The sequence below is a fragment of the Chrysoperla carnea genome, chromosome 3 (assembly GCF_905475395.1).
Source record: "Chrysoperla carnea chromosome 3, inChrCarn1.1, whole genome shotgun sequence".
NCBI lineage: Eukaryota > Metazoa > Arthropoda > Insecta > Neuroptera > Chrysopidae > Chrysoperla > Chrysoperla carnea.
Genome location: NC_058339.1, coordinates 14,125,983 through 14,149,239, shown reverse-complemented (window position 1 = coordinate 14,149,239; position 23,257 = coordinate 14,125,983). Strand labels below are relative to the sequence as shown.

The following is a 23,257-nucleotide window of genomic DNA, read 5'->3' as shown; positions in this document are numbered from 1 at the left end:
ACTCATTACTCGGGGGTTTTGGAGTCGCTGAACACGAATATCGTGACTGAATTTGTATTAAAGGTACCTGGTGCTCAGGATGAACGTTATCCCCGTCGCCTCCTAGAGGTTTCAAGAAATTCGGCGGGGGGGGGGGGTGTATTGTGTCGCTGAACACGAATATTGCGACAGAATCGGTCTACGAGGTACCTGGTGATCAGAGTGTATGGTATTCTCAATGTATAACGATGATCTCTTAATATAACGATGTGATAAGTAGAACTTTTTTGTACACCATTTAGTAGACAACATAGGTATATGGTTAAAAGTGTATATTAATAATAATATCACCCGCTTACCCTTATACTTTATTGGTTCAATGGTTGGGTTGAAATAAGTAATAACCTTGCCAATGTGAAAGTGTACATATAATATATCTAGCAATACTATAGCACACCTTCTACAAGCTTTTATTAACCCACAAATAATGTACCAAAAATATTATTGAGATATTTCTAGCATACTAACCCGTAATTCATTCCTTCTGTAGGGCTTACTGAATACCGTCCATTATTGATAAGAACTTCAAGACTATAATTCTAATTTTAGAAATTTTTTTGTAAACTTATTTTGCAGCAAAGAAGTTACACAAATTTTTTGTATGAAAGCCAAATTATTTTATTTGTTCTGATCGAACATCCAATGGATTCATCATTGGTTCAGGGTATGAATCTTGAAACAATATTGAATTAATTTTCATCTACATTGTCAAGATTGGAAGAAGGGTTGACTACCCAGACAACTACTTAGAACTAGTAGAAGTTCTCTTTGTTTCCATACCATGTTTGTATAGTTTTCTGAGAGTTTTTCATATAAATAACTCATACAATTTCTTATAAATAACTCATAATTACAACCAGATTTAGCTGCTGTACCAACGGAGAGGTTGAACCTGAGAGTTTGATAAGAGAATGGCGATAAAAGTGTAGAAAGAATGAAGTAAGATCCTAAAATGGGAGTATAAAAAATCTTTCAATTTCTCATCGACAAAAAGTTGCTACTGTCTATGAATTTTTAACAATAAAAAACTATTATTTGTGCTTACATATGCTCAATCGAGATTTGGTTCAGAGAATATGTGCCATTATATGTTTTCAAACATCTCAAGATGAACAATTTTTAAATAGAACATAAAGATTTCGTATCCGCCTGTAGCAAACTAATGGAAATACGCCATTAAAAATTTATCTTTTTTGTATACTTTTCATATGAGTATACAAAAACTATGTGGATTATATACTCTTTATATGAGGATATGAAATAATAATATATAGATAGTATCTATATTACTTGCTGTCGAAATTTTCATGGATTGAGAATACTTAAGGATGTATGAGCATGACAACAATGATTGATTTAAAGGCTCAAAATTTGTTTGTAGGTAGTCTTTTACTCAAAGAATATGTGGTTAAAATTTCAGCTTTGGTAACCGTGCAAATTTTTAAGAAAAAAGTCATTAAAAATCGATATAAAATACATTGGCTCTTATGGAGGAATCTCAAAAAACGACATATTTTGGAAGTTTTTGATAATTTTCATTTGGAATGAATGAAAACAAATAAAAAAAAAACTTTTTAATAGAAAGTAAACATATTAGCAATGAATTACAAAAGAAAAAAACTAAGTATCACCGTCCATATAAGGGATGTAAGAGCAGGGTAGATTAAGGGTTGAAATTATTTTTATCTGATTTTCAACTTTGATGATGAATTTTGTTATAACTTCATGAATGTAGACGAAAAATAAGAATAAAATTTTTCGATATGTGTCTTGGTTTTCGAAATATCGAAAGCTAAATAATTAAACAAAATTTTCAATTTTCGATATTTTGAAAATTAAGCCAGATATCGAAAAATTTTATTCTTACTTTTCGTCTTATATCGTCAAGTAATAATATAAATTTATCATCAAAATTGAAAATATCTATTCAATGTGTTGAGATTTACTTTGTGGAATTCCATGATAAGAATAAAACAACAAATGTAATATTTGTATATATAAATTTATTTGCATAATCCACTTTTTTTTAAAAATTTTTCAAAGAAAAATTAAATTGTTGTGTATACATTCGATCACTTGGATCATCTTCAGAACATATCAATCAAGTTAAAAAATTACACGGTTTATATACTATTTTTGCTTGTGACGTAATGAACAAGTGATAAAACAAGTTAAAAACCTGTTCACTATTTTGTTGAAATATATTCTATTTTTGCTAAAATATATCTTATTATTATGAAGGTCAAGATTTTATTTATTTAATATTAATAAACTTATTTTTGTTTCAAAATTTGTAAATAAGTCAGGTGTAATTTGTTAAAATAGCTATTATAAATATTGTCAGATTAATAAAAATAAAATTAAATTAAATTAAATACATGGTATGTACATGTAAGTCGTATGTGGAAAATTAAAAAAAAAAAAAAAAAAAACCGATTTCATCTTTATTTCAATAGCTGAAATAAAGAAGATGAAACTAGGTCAGTTTGGTCGTTCAACAATAAATCTGGACCTTCCTTATGCTTGAACACCTCCAGTGACTCCAGTAGGTTGAGTTTTTGTCCTTTTTCTGTGATATGTAATATTTTGAAGTTGGTGTTCTTGGGTGTATGGTCCTCTTCTCGTAGGTGATTTGCAAAATTGGAATCCTGTTTTTTTAACCTATATGAAGATAAATGTTCCTTTTTACGTGTAGAAAAAGCTCTACCCGTTTGGCCGATATATAGGGCATTGCAATCACCACAGATTATTTTATATACACCCGATTTCTTCATAATATCACATTTGGACTTGTTGTTAAGTATTTGATTGCCCATAGTTGACGATGGGCGAAACGCGATATTTAAACCTTCATCCCTTAAGACTCTTGCGACACGTTCTGATATGTCTCCGAAATACGTGATTGTGTCAAATATTAACGGTTCCTTTGTAGTACCAGGACATGCTGCAATGAGGGCCATTTTTCTTCTTTTATTTCTTATGAGACGGTCAATCAAATTAGATTCATACCCATTTGAAGCAGCTATCTGTTTTATTGTGTTAACTTCCTTATCAAAGTTTTCTTTTGATAAAGGAAAGCTAAGTGCTCGATGGACCATTGAGTTATACGCAGCTATTTTTTGGCTGACAGGATGTAACGAATCTGCTGGTATCGTTATGTCTGTATGTGTGGGCTTACGATAAACATCAAATTCTAGTTTTCCACTATTCCTTGTGATGATGACATCCAAAAAGGAAATTTTTTTTTTTTTTTTTTTTTTTTTTTTTTTTTTTTTTTTTTTTTTTTTTTGGTTGCATTCCTTTTCCAATGTAAATTGAATGTTGGGATTCAATGTATTGGAATGGTTTACGAAACTTTCTAGTTGTCTATTGGAGCCATCAAAACAAATGATAATGTCGTCAACATATCTATACCAGAATTTGATTCGATGTTTGCCCACATAATTGTCAATGAGATTCGTTTCAAACTGGTCCATAAATATATCTGCTAAAAGCGGACTCAACGGGTTTCCCATGGGGAGTCCCTTTGTTGATTTGTAGATTTTGTTATTGAATGTGAAATAGTTCATTTTGGTAATGGTGTTCAATACATTAACTATTTCATTTTGGATAACCGGGTTAATATTCCTTCTTTCACATATATCAGTGATAATTTTAATGGTGTCCTTGGTGGGAATATTACCAAACATATTCGTTATGTCCAAAGACGCCAATTTATAACCCTCCTGTATGTGAAAGTTGGATAATTTTTTGGTTAATTCTAAAGAATTTTTCAGGCTATGTTCACTAACAAAATTTAATTCCGCTCTTAGCCATGTGTTTAGTTTTTTGCAGACTTTGTATGCTGGACTTCCAATGTATGAAACCACTGGTCTTATGGGCATTCCTTCTTTATGTAACTTAATTAAACCATATAATACTGGGGCTCTTGGGTTCATTTCAATCAATGAATATTTTTCGTAATCGTTAAAGATGGCGCTGGAGTCCTTCAAACATATTCTAATTTTATTTTGGAATTCACTTGTCGGATCTTTTTTAAGGTTTTGTAATCTTTCTTTGTATAAATGATCACCTACTTTGTTAATATATTCTTGTTTGTTAATTATTACAGTTGATCCACCTTTGTCTGCCTTTGTCACAATTAAATTCTTTCTAACAAGTTTTTCTTTTATTGAGTTGATATTCTTCCATTGGTATTGATCAGGAAGGGTAATAAGATTAGGTTTTAAAATTCTCTTTATCCGTTCTTTAGCCATAGTGTTATCTGTTGTACGTCTTAATGCCAACTCACATTCCACAATTAGATTTTCTTTTATTTTATTTTGTTGTAACTTTGGAGCAAATTTTAAACCTTTGTCCAATATGTTTAATTCTTGTTGGTTTAATGGTTCATTGGATAAATTAACTGTTCTTTTTTCAAAAGGAATTGGTTTTTGTATTTCCGTATCGATCTGTGATGAAAGATTTACAGATTTTTCTAAATTCAATAATTTTTTGGTTTGATTAATGAATTTTTTATATATATACTTGCTTGTATTGTTTCTAGTATCGTCATCAAACTGATCAAATTCCAATGGATGTAGTTTGCATGTCAATCCAATATGTGCAATTTTTAAATAAATGTAAATGCAATTACGTTTTTTGAACCACGATCTCAATTCTTCCTTCAACCAGACTAGTTTTGCAGTAGAAATCGCTTTCTTTGTTATTTGATTATTTATTTTGCATTTTATATTTACAAATTTAGGAAACAATTTCCTCTTTAAGCATTGTTGGATAAACCATATGTTTTGTGAATATAATCTTGACTTAAACCGTAAATTTCTATATACCTTTAATTGTTCTCGTAAGCTTGCTTGCTTTAAATTATTCAATGTGTTGAGATTTACTTTGTGGAATTCCATGATAAGAATAAAACAACAAATGTAATATTTGTATATATAAATTTATTTGCATAATCCACTTTTTTTTAAAAATTTTTCAAAGAAAAATTAAATTGTTGTGTATACATTCGATCACTTGGATCATCTTCAGAACATATCAATCAAGTTAAAAAATTACACGGTTTATATACTATTTTTGCTTGTGAAAAAAAAGTGGATTATGCAAATAAATTTATATATACAAATATTACATTTGTTGTTTTATTCTTGAAAATATCTATTTTTAAATTTGTGCCCCCACTACCATGAACATACATCCTTAAATTTACAGCTTAAATTTTTCTGTAGAGGCTAGGTAAGAGTTTTTATTTTTCGATTATTCCCCCAAATTTTTGTAATCATACTTGTAAAATTACATTTATCAGTAAGCTGCCATCATTTAGTTAATTATTCTTTTTTCTTCTGTAAATGAAGTTTCTTTACCACGAGATTTACGTGAGCTAGCTTAAAAAAATAGAATAAAACAACAGTTACAGAAGCATGATGTCACTTACTTACTTTCGTTAGTCCTTATACGTGACGAAAAATAGCAGTATCATAGCCTATTCATAAAAGTGATAAGATTAAACGCACGGGCAGCATAATTCTGTATTTGCAAATCATGTCAAAGCAATTTTTTTCCAAGGCTACAAGCACAAAATTCTGGCCACAAACATTTTTTAATGTAAAGTTTTGAATGCTCGTAAATGGTATTTTATTAATTTATAATTGCAAGCATTTATTTTCTGTTATGTCTTAATTCGTCACCAGTGTGTTTTTGCATAATTTTTTTAACAGTCTCAAAATTTTCATTTGTGATCACTACAGAAAACATTCTAAAACTAACAGAAAATATTAGTTGAGTTATTTTAATAACCCAATTTGTCGAAATTTAATTATCGAAAACCAAATAAACATATTAATACCAAATGTTTATGTTTCTTTCAAATTAAATAAACGTAATAACAAATATTTACTCATGGATACTCATCATGGTTCAGACTTTTTGATGAGAGCTATATATACGATTTGGAGTTTTTCTCTATTTTTGTTGTGTATGTCTATACTTTCATGATACATAACGATATATTTATTCTATTCGACTTGTTTTCAGTCTCATATTTTCTTTATTAATAATTTCTCTTATCAGTTTATGTACATTCACTACACTTCACCCGCTGTTTTTCATTTAACAATACTAATAATAATCGACAACAAACTGTATTATTATTATTATTTTATACATTTAATAAAGATTTACCTCCTGCATGCAAGCACCATCGATTATAAATGGAATTCGAAATAAAAGTAAACAAACTCTATAGGATGTCTTTTCAGAAATTTTATTTTAAAAAAGTGTTGCCCGCAAGTTTTAATTCCCTTGGATAATATTGAACGATAACTCGGTGGATCGGGTAATTTTGATCCAAATAGTATAAAAATCAGGTTAATTTAATGATTGGATGCAGAGTTTCTGAGATATCGCGCTATATTTGGATCGATTTTAGTCCATATCTCAAAAACTATTCGACCAGTCAAGAAATGCACCCGATTTTTGTACTTTTTGGGTCAAAATTACCTTATATACTGAGTTTTATCGAAATTGGGGATAATAAAAAAATTTTCGATTTTTTGCAATTTTATTAAGGGAAAAAATCGAGAAAAACCCTTTGAAAAAATTGAGAAAATCGTCAAAAATTTTTGTTTTGGAATTTGATGAAACTCGGTGGATGGAGTAACTTTGATCCAAAAAGTATAAAATCGGGGTTAATTTAATGATTGGACCTATAGAAAGTTTTAATGTCAGCGAAAAATTAAAATCCATAAAATTGTGAACAAAAGAGAGGATAAGTGAGGGCTATATCGTGGTAGTCTTTGTTTCAAAAAGGAGAAATTGCATTACTTCCAAAAGGATAGGCAGAGTAATTAAAGTAATTAAAAACTAATTGGATAATCATTTATTATTTTGAGATACAATCGAGCGCTTACAAAATTGTAACTTACCCATTGCTATTGAACTCTTTTCGATCATCGAACATTTCATGTTCAAAATTCCAAACTTTTGTATATAAAAGAACGTTTGGCACTTCAACTTCAAAACTAGTATATCATAATCAATTTCGTAATAAGTTGTGTATATAGATAGGTAATACGTTGTTATTGTTGTTGTTGTTGTTTTTGTATAGATGATCTAGGTAGATGGTTACAAGGTACATTATATCCAAAGTACACATCATCATCATCAACTAAAACTATTGTTTTATCAATATTATTTAGAACAAAGCTATTATTTAATGTTTAGTAAATTCAATTTTCATAAAATACCTTTAATCATGTTTGTACAACATACAACATGTATACAACATACAACATGTATACAACATACAACATGTATACTTCAGTGCAAGATATTTATAATGTTATTCATTAAATAATACATAAACAAGTGAAAACAAACAATTGACTGAGTTAATTGTTGAAATACCATGCATAGTCAGTGTTGATTTCTTTATCACATTACACATACAAACATGTGACACATACATAACTGATAATCAAGTATAGTACATATTATACTATTTCCGCCTAATTGGCGCCCTCACGGGTAAACAGAGATGTTTACAAAAAAATGTTTCAAACAAAAGTTGTTTAATTTTTTACAACATTTTTACATTTAAACTTTTGTTCTATCTCTAACGGTTTACAAGATGGGTCCTACGGACCCAAGACCCAATTGACCTATGATGCTCATTTACGAACTTGACCTCACTTTTTACGTCCTGGGTACGCTGTAAAAATTTCAGCTCGATATTTCAGGACGAATAACCGGAAATGGACTAATTAGTTGATTTTATGAACACCTATCATTATTTTTAAGCGTTACAATCTTGGGACTAAACTTAATATACTATGTATATTTCATATATACATGGTATAAAAACTAGTAACATAAAAATTATGTTATTTATTCCGTGATATGTTGATAGTGTTTTCGGGTACAGAAAGCAAAAAGAGATGTACCTTTTTAGCAATTACACTAAGTCAGGAAACTTAAACTTCTGTTTACTTTACAGATGGGCTTACAGAATTTTGGGTTATTCTTTTCAGCTGCAATGTCAGTTTTTCGCTAGCTATCAAGGACTCCACATCCTTGAAACCTAGGTTAATTTTGAGTACAAATTTGAAAATTATAATCAAAATTTAGTAGGATTACATCCTTGGTTTATCAAAATTGGATAAAATTTGGATGTGATAGAGCAAAATTAAATTTATTGGAATTTGATGACGTCATAAAGTTAAAAAATTCCTTTTTTTTGATACCACATTCAAGTCTGATCAGATCTGATTGGAATTTTTTTTTGAAACGCACTAATTTTGTGTCATTCTTTTCAACTGCAATGTCTCTTTTTCGCTAGTTATCACTTATGTGCTTAATTCCAGGACCAGGACTCCACATTCTTGAAACCTATTAAAGTTAGGTTAATTTGGTCATAAATTTGAAAATTATGACCTAAATTTAGTAGGTTTACATACTTGAATTATCAATTATAATTTATTTTCATTTTAGTAACAAAGATTAGCATACAACGGTAAAATATAAAGCTGTTTTTATTTTCTTAAAAAATTTCTTTTTGATACATGGATAACATTTCTCAACATGCCTCAAATCTACTTGAGACGAATAATAAAATTGCGTTTATTATATCCTCATAGAGAAAGATTTGAATTACCAATTATATTCGATCCGTGCGTGAGTTTCGTTTCCATGGAAACGATATACTACTTTAATTACAGAATTGTATGGATGCATATATAATTGTATGGATTGCATTTAAGACTTACATTGAAAATTTAATATTATTGTCTCACAAATTTAAATAAATAATTATGATAATTTACATTTGAAAAATAATATTTGTGCAATTTGATTTCTTATTTTCACAATTTTTATTGCATTAAGTTTAATTAATTAGTGTTTTTCAATAATTTTAATTTGACATTTCTATAACATTAACATGTAAAGAACTGCAAATTAGTCATAACAGCCCCCTTTAACGCCAAAATTTTTCACTGGAAGCGCTGGCATCGATTTTATTGTCCCTACCATGACTACGCACACAACGAATACTGTTAACACTGTAAAATAATGACTGAATGTACTAAATGAACGATGTTGTTGATATTACACATATTATAGATTTAATAATATAATAATAATAATAATATACCGATATAATAATAATAATAATTATTGTAATAGGTTTTATATAATGTGTTTGTATATGGTTTAGTTTAGTTATAGATGGTTGGTACTTGGTGTATATTACTAGCTCTAGATAGATACTTACTAGATACAGATTAATAAATAAATCATCATTATTATATCGATCTTCTAGATGAATTTATATCCTTTTGTATGCAATGTACCTACACTTACCTACCATTTACTGTTTAATTATTTAAGTAAGTAATGGAATATTATTTATAATTGGGGATTTTAATATGATACTTAGAGTACATACATATTTCATTATAATCGTTAATTGTATTAATTAATTAAACTTTAGAATTTTATTAATCCCTGTAATCGATAGTTTTGTCTTTAATATATTTTTCAATGTACCATTAAAATTATCGAAAACTCGATAGCATGCATGATAAATAAGGCTTTTCATTTTAAAATCACGATTCACATTTGTTTCGTACTAAATGATTTAAAACCAATGTGATAAAATGAATAACAAATATCTTCTATCTTAGTCCTACTTATTGCTGTCAGTACGAAAAAATAAACTCTGCACTTGCGCATATGACATGATGAAAAGGTCTATATACACAATGTTTCTGAAAAATATCTTATATCCCCGATATTGTAACTTTCTATAGGTCCAATCATTAAATTAACCTGATTTTTATAATTTTTGGATCAAAATTACTCCACCCACTGAGTTTCATCAAATTCCAAAACAAAATTTTTTTTCCGATTTTCTCGATTTCTTCAAAGGGGTAAAAAAAATTGCGAAAAATCGAAAAGTTTCCTTTATCTCCAATTTCGATAAAACTCAGTATATAAGATAATTTTGACCCGAAAAGTACAAAAATCGGGTGCATTTGTTGACTGGTCGAATAGTTTTTGAGATACGGACTAAAATCGATCCAAATATTGCGATATCTCAGAAACTCTACCCACCCGCTTCGCTGGGCAATTGCAATTTTAAATATAAAGACTATTTTTTTATAAACTACACTTCATTTGCCATCACTTATTTCCGCTTTCGTGCACAATTTCGTTGGTTTTAATTTTGCTGCGATATCCTTAATTTTTTTTAAATAAAACACCCGTCTTTGTTATCACTGATAATATAACTTTCTTTCTATAAGTGAAATAATTTTTAAAATCGCTTATGTAGTTTTTCAATTGATCTTTTTCATTTCATGTATCCAAAATATTTTATCCGCTTTTTCAACACCTTGAGCTAGATTATCAAAAATCCTAGTGCTCACTTACATTACTTAAGGAACGTGTGTAAAAAATTTCAGGCTTCTAGACCGAGCAGTTTCAGCTGCTCGTTGATCGATCAGTCAGTTTCCATTCTTATATATATAGATAAGGTTTTTCGTAAACCTTATAATATAAAAGTTTTTAAACAAATACTATGTCGTTTTATTGGTAAAACTCAAAATTTGGGTAATATGTTGTCTTATCAATAGGTGTGTTTACAGCTCACTGGAATTGAAAATTGAATAACAAATAAATTAAATCAAAAACTAAAAACGAAAAAAGAGCATTTATTATATTTGATGTAAACTATCGAAAATATACTTGTTGCTTACGTGATAGAAAGATATCCTTAATAAGCAACATCCTATTTAATAAAATACGTTAAATATAATAGGATATGGGAATTCACACAAGGACATTTGATGGCAATGAGAAGAAATAATAACTTTAAATATGTCTAAAGGATCATTAATATAATTACCACAATGGTTCGTTTTGGTCCTACATGTATTCTGTTCTATGTTGGAGGGTATTATTTCTCTGACGAGAAACATTTGGAAATTAATATTACTGAATGATTCAAAACATTCAACAGCAGATATTTAATTTTACTCTTATAAATGCAAAATGCGAGCTTTAGATTTTCAAAATTACTTCTAGGTATTAGAGCTTAGGGTTCCGTACCTGATAGCTTTGTCGGGGGTTATTTAAATTTAGTAAATTTCACTTCGACATAAATAGTTATTTTAAATTGTTTTAATACAAAAATTTTGTTGTAGCATAATGGAAGTATTATAACGTGGCCCATAAATACAATTAATTTATCAACGAATACAATAACTGTGGACGGTAGCACCATACTGATCCAAGTGACATTTTTATATATTCGAGAATATATGTTTTTAAGATTGTGAAGAATTTAATGGTTTTTACTGGTTAATATTTATCCAAATTAGCGTAAACCGAATAATAGCAAAACGATATTTATTCTATTAAATTATTTTTATTTATTAATAATCGCGAAAAATTTGACCAAGCATTTGATGAGTCTGGCATGAAAGAATTATGCTTTTGCGTGCTAGCATGTCAAAAACTTTATTATAAGGAAAATGGAAAATACTTGAACCAGTATGGTTTTATTCTAAGGAAAATACTTGGATCAGTATGATTCTACCATGGTCCATTAACTAATTCACAAAGTTATTCTTCATATTTAAGCCATAACTAGCACGACTTGTGATTAGTACCTATAATACAATACTGATTATAAAAAAATATAACCTAATTGTTTTGTTTTTTTACGATTAAATTACCCAATACATTCAATACGTGTATATGTATAATGAACATTGCATACCTATGTCACATTTTGTGAGTTAGAACGTCGCGTCTGCTACGTGTTATTTAGAATGAACCACCTTAGAGCTTACTGCCTATCTTACTCTACAATAGTTGAATTATCTTTTATCATGACAAATTACATCAATTATATCAAGTATTATTAACAATGGCATCTCATTTTAACAACTTTAGATTATCACATTCCATCTTGTTTTGTTCTCATATCGAACTTACCATTCTACCAAGTAGTGTGTATGTTCGTTCGATCTCATTTATTATAAATACAGGAATAACAGGAATCTACATATGTTACACATATCGGTAATATACCATACCTACATGTGCAGTACCAAAGTATGGACGAGTGTAGAACCAGTGTTCTAAATGGACATTTATGTATTTCTAGCCATTTTTTTTAAATATCACCTTGTTAGTAGGCACTTTTGATAAAAACTAATGATCAATTATATGAGTACCATGAATCACACCCTAATTTGTATACCTAAAATCGCCCCACCGTATATGATCTGTTTTAAATTTGTCAGCATGAAAATAATTTGGTTAAGTGAAACTACATATATAGCACAGCCAAAAGTTGCGCTTTTTTGGCTAAAGAACTGCATATTAAGTATTTATCGTATATTTTATAAAAATTTCAGTTTTTTTTAGCCACGAAAACGGCAAACTAAGTGTTCATAAATATTCACTAATGTGGACATCGAATTCGTAATCAGCGGCCACAAATACCTCCTAGAAAAAAGTTTGGACGACAAACAATTATTTTGCCGAATTATTGGCAAAAATGACACGATTTTTGGAATACGTGACAGAATTCATTAATCTTACATCAGTTTCGGAATTAGCGACCAAAAATATCTTATAGATAACAGTTTGGACGATAAATACTCAGTTTTTTATTTTCATACCAAAAGAATAATTTTGGGTAAAAAATGGCACGATTTTTGCAATATAGAAGTATTCCACGAATACGAATGACAGAATTGGTGTAACCTGACATCTGATTCGTATTCAGCGACCAAAAATACTTACTAGATGACAATTATAAGCCAAAAGAAGCATTTCAAAAAAATTTAAGCAAACTTATGCCCCTCGCTGATTCCTCTTGACCTCTTCTGACTAGGTTAAGTTGGCTGAATGCTCCTTGGGGTCCTATGAACACGTTAAAAAAAGTTTTCTTAAAATCGGTGCTGTTTCTCCACTTTCCCTATGTATCTTGGCTTATTAGTTGATAATTTATAGACAATGAGTCAATCACATAGGCAATTTGTCCATCACATAGGCAATGTGTCCATCGGGAAACTATAGAATGAATCCAAGTGCATAGTATTCATGGTACTACATCTTATCTTATATATATTAGAGACAGTTTTAGATTATTATACAAATCTAATTATTGGGATTGATTTGAATTATAATTTTAATTAGATTTTAGTAATTATAAATGAATTGGGAATTTATTATATTATGATATCAGAATATATTCTCGAAAAGTTAAAATGCTTGTATAAGCTTATTTTCGGTAAGGGTTTTATATATTTCATGTTGGGTTAACGATATTAAAAGATTTTTACCAAACCATTTACTGTCTAATGTAATCAGTTTCTCTAATATGCTGAAAAAAGTATTATGAACCATATTGTGGCTAATACGGTAGTAAATTAATAAATTGAATTAGTTTTATACGATACAACGAATGGAAGTTCAAATTTTGGTTACTAACACTTACTTATCAGTACAATAAAATATTAATAAATTGTTAATTCAATGAAAGGGTCAATATTATAGTTGACTTAAATAACTATAGTAAATAGGCAACTTGTATGACGTAAATGTAGTGTTTGTCATATAATCGAAAAAATTATACATATATAACGTATGCGTAATACCATTGCCAATTAAATAATTTTTAAGTCTACTTTAACATTGACCGTTTCATTTAATCAACACTTTATTGATTATTAGCAAATAGAACCATATTCTCATTCGCAACTAGCATATGATACCTTAGAAATAAATCCCATTTATTTTTAACTGGCTGTAAAAGGATTGTAAGAGACCACATCCGGTAGTAAGCACTAGAAATGTACTCCAAGTATACTACTATTCCGTGAGTAATAAGCATGCAACCGAATTATATGTACATTTTTGCCAGCTATTATTCGATAAGGCCAAATTCTGTGTATTTTTTTCCAAATATTAAATCTTACATCTTTCGGGTTGTTGATTTGCCGTTACTAAGTATATTGCATATTTGAGAAAATCGTTCAACGATTCTTATTCTATTAATATAAAGAATAAAGATATTTTAGTTCCAAAAAATTCCCGGAAAGCTGGATTGCATGAACCTTCTTTTTGTGGCTCCCAACAAAATTCCAAAAGTCCCCATCGATCCGAATACCGCTATAAAAGTTATCCAGTAAAGTTAATGCATGTTATTTGTAGAAAATTTTCTAATATACAAATTTGATAAACACTATTTCGTCGATAACAGTGACCGTTAATGAAATATTTGCAAAAAATCGTGTGTTGTGATATTAGACCCCGGGTAACTTTTGTAGCTACATACGGAATCGATGTGAACTTTTGGGATTTTGTTTAGAACCACAAATAGAAAATTCATCCAAAAATCCAGCTTTCAATCCAAGTATTACATAAATAAAATACAAGAAAAACAAAAAAAATATTTATTTATATTCATATTTTAATATATATTACAATAATATGACAAAAATTATGATTATGACTAGTAAATATGTTTGGTTTCTAAACAATTAAATATTAACATTAATAATACATTCATTTTTAAATACAACAAAAAATTTTTAAAGAAAAATACTATAAAAATTCGAATAATATCCGTTATTTCTCTTTACTTAAAGTTCATTCTTAATCGAAAATCGAAAATTACATAATTACATTTTTATTCATCGAAATCGCTATAATTCTGTGGTAATTTCATCTTGTGGCCGATACCCTAATTGTAAAAAGTCATCATCGAACCAATTACCATTGTTTAAATAATCCTTACTCCGAGACCAATTCAATGTTCCCATTGTAACTAATGAATAATTTGGGAATTCCCACGATGGATTTAGCGGAGTCTCCAACATTTGATTATTATCAACATATCTACTATTATAATTTTGTACAACGGCATCTTTTAAACTTAATTGTGAACCAACAATACTTTGATCAGGTTTAAATGTCGATAATGTAGTAAACTGACTATTTGGTTCTGTACTTGAACTATGTCGCTGGTGATGTTGTTGATTTAAATTATTATTTGGTGTTTGTAAAAAGTTAATTAATTGTGCAACTTGTTGTTGTGTTGTCGACGACGAATCACTCATTCGTTTATATCGTTTCAATAATTTTTCGGCCCACATCGATAAACGTTCCCAATCATTGGGCACATCGTATATTTGATCTGGTGTACGGTTTAATAATACAAGCAACTTAGCTAGGTCACGAACCACTGGTTTGTAGGCTGCTACACCTGCATGATCGTTACGATTGTATAGTTCACGGATTTGTCGTCGTGTGTCGTTTAACATATCTAAAAATGTATATGCATGAGGTCGTAGTAATTCTAATTGTTTTAAAAAATCACGTCTTTCTTGGGTATCCTCGTTAAATTTTTCCGCTGCGGATAATGTTGATTGTATGATAGTTCGCTTACGATATCGCATATAAATTAAACCGCCAATTATTATAAAGACACATAGTATAGCACCAAGTACAATTCCAGTTAATATTGCGAATGTTTCACCAGATATACCCCATATATGGCCTGTATTGAAACAAACTTGTCCCATATAATCAACTAAACGACTCCATTGTGTTGAATAACCAAACGGGCATTTTTCTACACATTGTCTGGTTGCAAATACAATTAACTGTGGACATTTCATACAGCCAGCTGGACCACATTTTAAACATTGTGATTCTTCACAACTATCTGTAACAATAAAAAAATTTTATTAATTACATGAAGTTTATTAATTATTTATTTTTAATAGTTTTTAAAAAAAAAGTTTTTATTTTGCTATCTACTCGCAATGCACATGCATACTTTTTCATGTTTACCTTGAATCAATCAAGTTCCGGTCAATTTATTGAAAGTATTATTGGAATTGTAGTATTTTTTTTACAATCTCAAAGAATAAATAAATAAAAGCAATACCATATTACGAGTACGAGCTAAGATATAAATATAGTATAGTATAAAGCAGCGTAAGAGTGTGAAATTTTTCCATGGACTTTCCATGAATGGAACATAAAATACTTTTTCTTCTAATTCAATTAAAAATTAATGTACGTAGTTTCTGTTTAAACGATCTAAGAAGAATTATTTTATTACCATATTTAATTTCAAAGTAGTTATTTTTATTTTACTGATTCTAACCAGGAAAATTGTTTACATTTGATGAAAATCAGATAGAATCTATATAGATAAAATTAAATATTATTTCGGGAAAAATAGTTCAGGCTCTTGGGCCGTTCTATAGTACACTAAAATGGGAAATATTTTTTGCTAATTAACTTGAATAGCTTTTGTTTAATAATTACTACATATACGAGTAACTAATTAACCGACATTTATTTTTCAGGAAATGTCGTTTTTATTTACTTTGTACAGTATTAAGATATGCAATTGATGTTATAACATAAATCTTTCCCTCCTTTTTGCGGAGTAATTTTTTCTAAAACTTTCCACGTCAATATTTTTCAAGCGATAATAAAAATCAGTACCTAAACTAAAAAACACTCATCTGCTTATTTTAAGGGGGAATGAAAATACAGTTTTTAGTTTTTTTTATCCGGAAACGGACTGGCCTGTATCAAACAGTGTTTTAAAAAATAAAACTACTTATTTTTTAAGTAGATTCTTATTCTTTGCAGAATTTGCAGAAAAGGAAACTTTTGTTTGAACTATTTGATCCTAAAAATGAGCAGATAAGGGTTTTCACGTTTTCTGATATTCAATCCTGTTTTCGAAACATAAGAGTGGAATCTTTTTTTAAAATCGTCTTGTGTAGATGATAACATAATGATTATTCAAAATTCAAAATCAAAGTGGTGGAATATGAAATTTTTTAAATTTCCACAAATAAATTCTGGAGTTTTCTGTAGGCTTAGTTTACAATAACTTTGGCCATGATGATCGATATTATTTATAATTATTGGTTTTTTTTCTACTAATAGAGTTTGTATTGCTAAAATTATTGCAGTTTTGGTAAGTAATAAAATAAGTTATTTTGTCGTCAGACAATTTCATTTCATATTAGTTCCTTTTTACTGAATTCCAATAACAAGTAAATAAATTGTTATTATGAAGGTTATATTATGACTAACAAAAAGTGTCTAAAATTATTAATAAAACTATAATTATTATAGAAATTAATTTACCAGAAATTTTTATATCTTTTTTATGTACCTACGAAAATTAAAATAATAATACACATGAGTTCTTTTTTCGTTCAGCTATTTGGTTAAACTACAAAAATTTTCTGTTTTTGGGGCTAACTGGATGTAATTTAACCTAAATTTGAAAAGTTATTGACAATTAAAGATTTTATCTAAGCATGCATGGCATTGTTTCTATAAACATAAATCGCCGTTTCAACCCAAATTTAGTAGGATTACAAACTTGGTTTATAAAAAATTGGTTAAAATTTGGATGTGATAGAGCAAAATTAAATTTTTTGGATTCTGATGACGTCATAAAGTTAAAAAATTTGATTTTTTTTTATAACACAGGCAAACTAGATACGATCTTAATGGAATTTTTGTTGAAACCCACTAATTTTAGGTCATTCATTTCAGCTGTGATGTCAGTTTTTTGCTAGCTATCACTTATATGGTTAATTCGGATACCAGGCCACCACAATCTTGAAATCTAATAGAGCTATGTTAATTTTGACCACAAATTTGGAAAGTTTGACCCAAGACGTCATAAAGTTAAAAAGTTTGATTTTTTTGATAACACAAGCAAATTTGATCCGATCTTATTGTAAGTTTTTTTGAAACGCAGTAATTTTGGGTCATTCTTTTCAGCTGTGATGTCAATTTTTGGCTAGCTATCACTTATGTGCTTAATTCCGGGACCATGATTCCACATTCAAGTTTGATTTTTGGTTCAAAAAAATAAAAATTTTTAAAACTAATTTAAAGATCGCTATAAAATTTTAAAATTTAAAATAATATTAATTTATTGTAATATTTACAACTTTATTCTCATAGCATTTATAGATTCAGTCAATCTCAACAATTCCACAAACAAATAACCTATACTAATTATTGTGGTATTATAAATGAATAAAATTTCTTCTCTATAAAAAAATAATAAATTAATAATTATCATCTTGGTTTTTTTTTTCTTTAAGTTTCCAAAACAAGACGTTTTAATAAATAATTAATTATTATTGCTTAGACATTTGAAAATATAATATTTACATATTAATTATATAAAAAATTTTTAATTCACATATCAAAAGCGGTTTTTTTCATGAATTTCACTAAAAAAAAACTCTTTTTTTTTTTTATTTAAATAATTAATATCAATTCACAAACTATTAAGTGAAAACAAACAATTGACAGATTTAATTGTTGAAATACCATGCATAGACAGTGTTGATTACTCTATCACATTACACATACATACATGTCACACATACGTAACTGATATTCTCATATAATACATAATATACAATTTATGCCTAATTTTCGCCCTCACGGGTAAACAGTGTTGTTTACGAAAAAATGTTTCAAAAGATTTATTTTTTTTTTATAAGGAAGATTTTTTACATTTAAACTTTTGTTCTATCTCTAACGATTTGCAAGATGGGTACTACGGACCCAGAGATCAAGACCCAATTGACCTGTGTTGCTCATTTACGAACTTGATTTCACTTTGTACGTCCTGAGTACGCTATAAAAATTTCAGCTTGATATCTTTCTTCGTTTTTGAGTTATCGTGTTGGCAGACAGACGGACAGACGGACACACAACCGAAAAAGGGCTAATTAGGTGATTTTATAAACACCTATACCAAAATTTTGTTCATAGCATTAATATTTTTTAGCGTTACAAACATGGGACTAAATTTAGTATACCATGCATATGACATATATGCATGGTATAAAAAAAAATTTTAATAAGGAGAAGATTTTTATTATTACTAAAAATTATGTACGGAAAAAATGAACGCATCATAAGTGAAAGTTTTTGAAATTAAAATATTTTTAGTTAATAATTGTTTTATCATTTTTTAATAGCAATATTTAAAAAAAAAAAAAAGTATGTACATTTTAAGAGATAATATATTTGTGAATTTGGCAACTAAATCAATAATATTTAGTAATTTTTATTAATTGGGTCTTTGTTGACAACATAATTATATGTAATGAATACTTATTTATATCATATCCATTAATTATTTCTTTTTTAATTGGCTTTATACATTTTGAATATGTTCAAACAACTTAATGATTAACATCCCATTGATGAGTTCATGCAAAAGGACACAAAAAATCAACAAGAAATTTTCAAGGACCTATCTCCTCTACGTTTCATTGTCAATACAATGTATGTACATTTAGGCTGATGTTAGGTGTATGTGTGTGCGATATTTGTTATTTCTTAAGGATATTGGATTTGCGACAACCATTGATTAATAACATCAAGGTATACTTAACAGCCTAACAAACAATATAACTAGAAATTTTGCTTTTTGGTTTGTTATTTAGATTTTTTCAGTTTTTGCAGTTCATAAATTTGATCAATTGAAGCCAACTTACAGCTCTGAGTGTCTGAACGGTTTTTTAAGATATGATGCTTGGAAAATTGACATTGATTGTTTTCAGAAATGTTAAAATTTTGAGTGTCACTTATGTAAAATCGTTAGAGATAATCCAAAAATTTAAATGTAAAAAATGTTCCTTACAAAAACAAAAAATAACTTTAGTTTGATAAAATTTTTCATAAACAGCATTGTTTTCTTGTGAGAAGGTAAATTAAGGCAAAACTTTGGTGTTCATTTTCTCCAAAAATAGAAAAGATAGAGGGATGAAAATTTGTGGGTAACTTCTGCTAGTGACCTTATGACAAATTTTTGCAAAACACGAAAAAAAAAAGTATTTCTAGAAAATACTTCGGAAAATTTTCAAAATAGTACAAAAAATAGCACAAATGGAGACTGGGAGGTGATATTTAGCTGCTATTTTAGTATGTGTGGAAGGGTGGCAAGAAAATATCCTAGTGGTCATGAATACTATGACATTCAAATAGCGAGCATATTTCAGCTTGTATCATAGCTGAACGAAGAAACAACTCTTGATCGCGTAGGGGTATAATAAAAAGGTCAGAAATAGTAGTGATTATTATAATAATAATTATTATTTATATTTATACAGTTACTGAAGAAATTAGCATTGTAATTAAAACTATTAGTGTCACATTTTCAGAATAAAATATAGACGGTACTTAAACGAACTCTTCTATAAGAGTATGTTTGTATTATGGTCACTGACATAATAATGATTGAGTATACATGCAGTCATTTATGTACCTCTATCTATTGTAATAAATTATCATTATTCCTTTTAATAAATTGTGCATATATTTTATTTTAATATATGTTAATATAATACCATCATTTACACTACGGATCTAAAAATGAACTCGAATATTACATTTGATTCAAGATTTTATTCAGTAATAACCATACTTTTTCTATTTCACATCCAAATTATGACAAACCAAATTATTTTGATAAACCAAGTATTGAATTCTACTAAATTTGGGTCATACTTTTCAAATTAAACCTTTTAAAAGGTTTTAATAAAGTATGGCCATGGATTCGAAATCTAGCACAAAGGTGAACGGTAGTGAAATATAAATAACAAAAATGAAAAGTTTGACCCAAAATTAGAGGGTTTCAAATAAAATTACCCTCAGATCGGATGAAATTTGGCTGTATTATCAATCTAATCGACATATCACATACCCGAACTTAAGAACAAATTTATTAGGCATTAATAACCTATAGACAGTATAAGCTTGAGAGAAATCAGTTTTGAAATTTGAATTATTGAGACACAGAAAAACTTTTTTGAGACAACATATCGAGCAACATTTTTCTTAAGCTGAGGACAAGAGCATTCATATATTCAGAAACGTTGTGACAGCAAAAGAGGCTTCCAGGTGTACTAATGATTGTAATTCTTTACAATCATGGCAAAAAATTGGCAAAGCAATTTAAAACGTCACAATCTGCACTGATAGTGAGACAATATAAAGAATGAAATACTTGAAATACAGATATTCAACATTCAGTTTTCAATCTTGACCAAAAATCGTTAAATTGCTTCATCCAACTATTTTAACACGGTTTTGCGTCCAATTCATTTTCCCTACACTTATTTTTATTCTAGTATTCTATTTTCACGGATGGCATAATTATTTTAAACCACTGTGTATACATTAGTAGATAAGCTCTTAATAATATAAGTTGATATAAGAGCATACGCTTACACATACTTATGGTTTATACTAGGATTCCCATTAAATGTTTTCATGGCTTCAGATGTTAAAATAAGTATTATTTAATAATTTGGACAAAGGTGTTGATGTGGAAAACTTCGAAAGACATACACTTACACATACTTATGGTACATACTAGGGTTCCCAATAAATATTTTCATGGCTTATTTTAGAAGATATTCTTACATTCAGATGTTAAAATAAGTATTTTTTAATAATTTGGACCAAGATATTTGGAAAACTTCGAAAGAAATTTAATTCGGAGCCCGGTTTTCCCTGAAAACTTTGTCACAAATTTCAAATTTCTTTCCAATTTTAAGTTTATATAGGCACAATAAGAACAATTTTTGTAAAAAGAACCATAGGGGTCAACCATAGTATTTTATTGTGTAGATACTCGTATAGATATATGAACAACATACACATGTTCATTAAACCACATACATACACACAGAGGCACACAATAAGGAAGTTAATTCATCCGGTTGAAAACACAGATGGTGTCATTAGATCTTTTTAAAAGTAAATTATTTAAATATTTGCACAAGTGAATTTAGGTTTACTTAAAATAATATCTTTATATCATCTACATTATTACTTTACTAGGTACAAGTTTTAAAAAAGACTATTTAAGGTTACCCGATACCAAAACTATTATTTTCGAATAAATTTGGATGTTTGTCAAGGCATTCTTCTGGACCTTGGCCATGAACAAGGGCTTTGCGCCAGTACTAATAAAGAGACACCTAAATTCGTAATTTGACCCTTCTTGTAAACTGAATTCAGACAACATGAGGCGTCCAAAGAATATTAACATTTACAAACCGCTATTGTTAAGATTTATCTACAAAACTTCATCAATGGTTATTATACTTATTTTAAAATCGTTTGTTTAACTTATATATATTATGAAATGTATTAAATGACGACAATAGCAATCGGTAGGCGGTACATTCACGGATTAAATTACTTGCAAATAGCAAGCCGACAACCCACAGAAAAAAGTAATACTGACCTATAAAAACAATCTTTAAAATATATTTGACACCAATAGACCAGAGTAGATAATTTTTGAAACCAAAAAAAATTACAGTAGGATGAAACCCATTAGAAAAGGAGGGGAATATGATCAAAATGAAAGGAAACATAAATTACGGTCGATCCGAGTTCGGGAAGTGGGAGGGGGTGAGCTTTTAAGGGTAAAAAATGGTTTATCTTGATTTCCGGCAAAACTACAAGTCCTATGGAAAAAAGTTAAATGGCAAAGTTGTAGGCAATAAAAAGATCTACAACTTTTGTATTTGCAATTTTTTCACATAACCTCAAAATTTAGGTGAAAAATTCAAAAAACCAAGTTTTTGGTTTTTTATTTATATCTTTTTCAAAAAATTTTTTTTTTCTACGAAATTTGCTGAAAACTTACCTTATTATGTCCCAAATACACTGTAATTTATTTGATTAAAAATATTTATTTTTTCGCTTCATTTTAACTTAATATCAAAAAAACACCCTAATTTTCAATCGAAAATTCTGACGTCAAAATATCAGCTTTTTTCAAAAAGTTTGGGGGCTTTTTGTTCGTTGAAATATCTACTTTCTGATGGTGTAAAAAAAAATATACATTACTATAGAAAATATTCTTAGAAAATGCAAAAAATTGAAAACACCTTTTTTAATTACTATGTACAATTTCATCAAAAAAATGTGATTGCTGCAATTTTTTTTAGTTAAAAAGTTTATTTTACTCGATATTCATGTCATATTGGAGCAATTTTCAGAACCATGACAATTAGTGCATAAATTTATGCATTTTAAACCATGTTTTCGGCAGCCACATTTTAAACTGTTACATCCAGTTTCACAGCTGCAGCAAATAGTTTTGAGCAAT

At 28.6% G+C, this 23,257-nt stretch overlaps 1 protein-coding gene across 1 annotated transcript in view; it reads right to left on the bottom strand.

Moving 5' to 3' along the window:
• Positions 1-14,623: 14,623 nt before the first annotated feature.
• Positions 14,624-23,257, bottom strand: part of LOC123295139 — a 57,038-nt gene continuing 48,404 nt past the window's right edge. Inside the window, exon 2 of the mRNA XM_044876370.1 lies at positions 14,624-15,784. Within this exon, the coding sequence (XP_044732305.1) occupies positions 14,763-15,784 (1,022 nt within the window). The 3' untranslated portion in view covers positions 14,624-14,762. The remainder of the gene's footprint in view (positions 15,785-23,257) is intronic.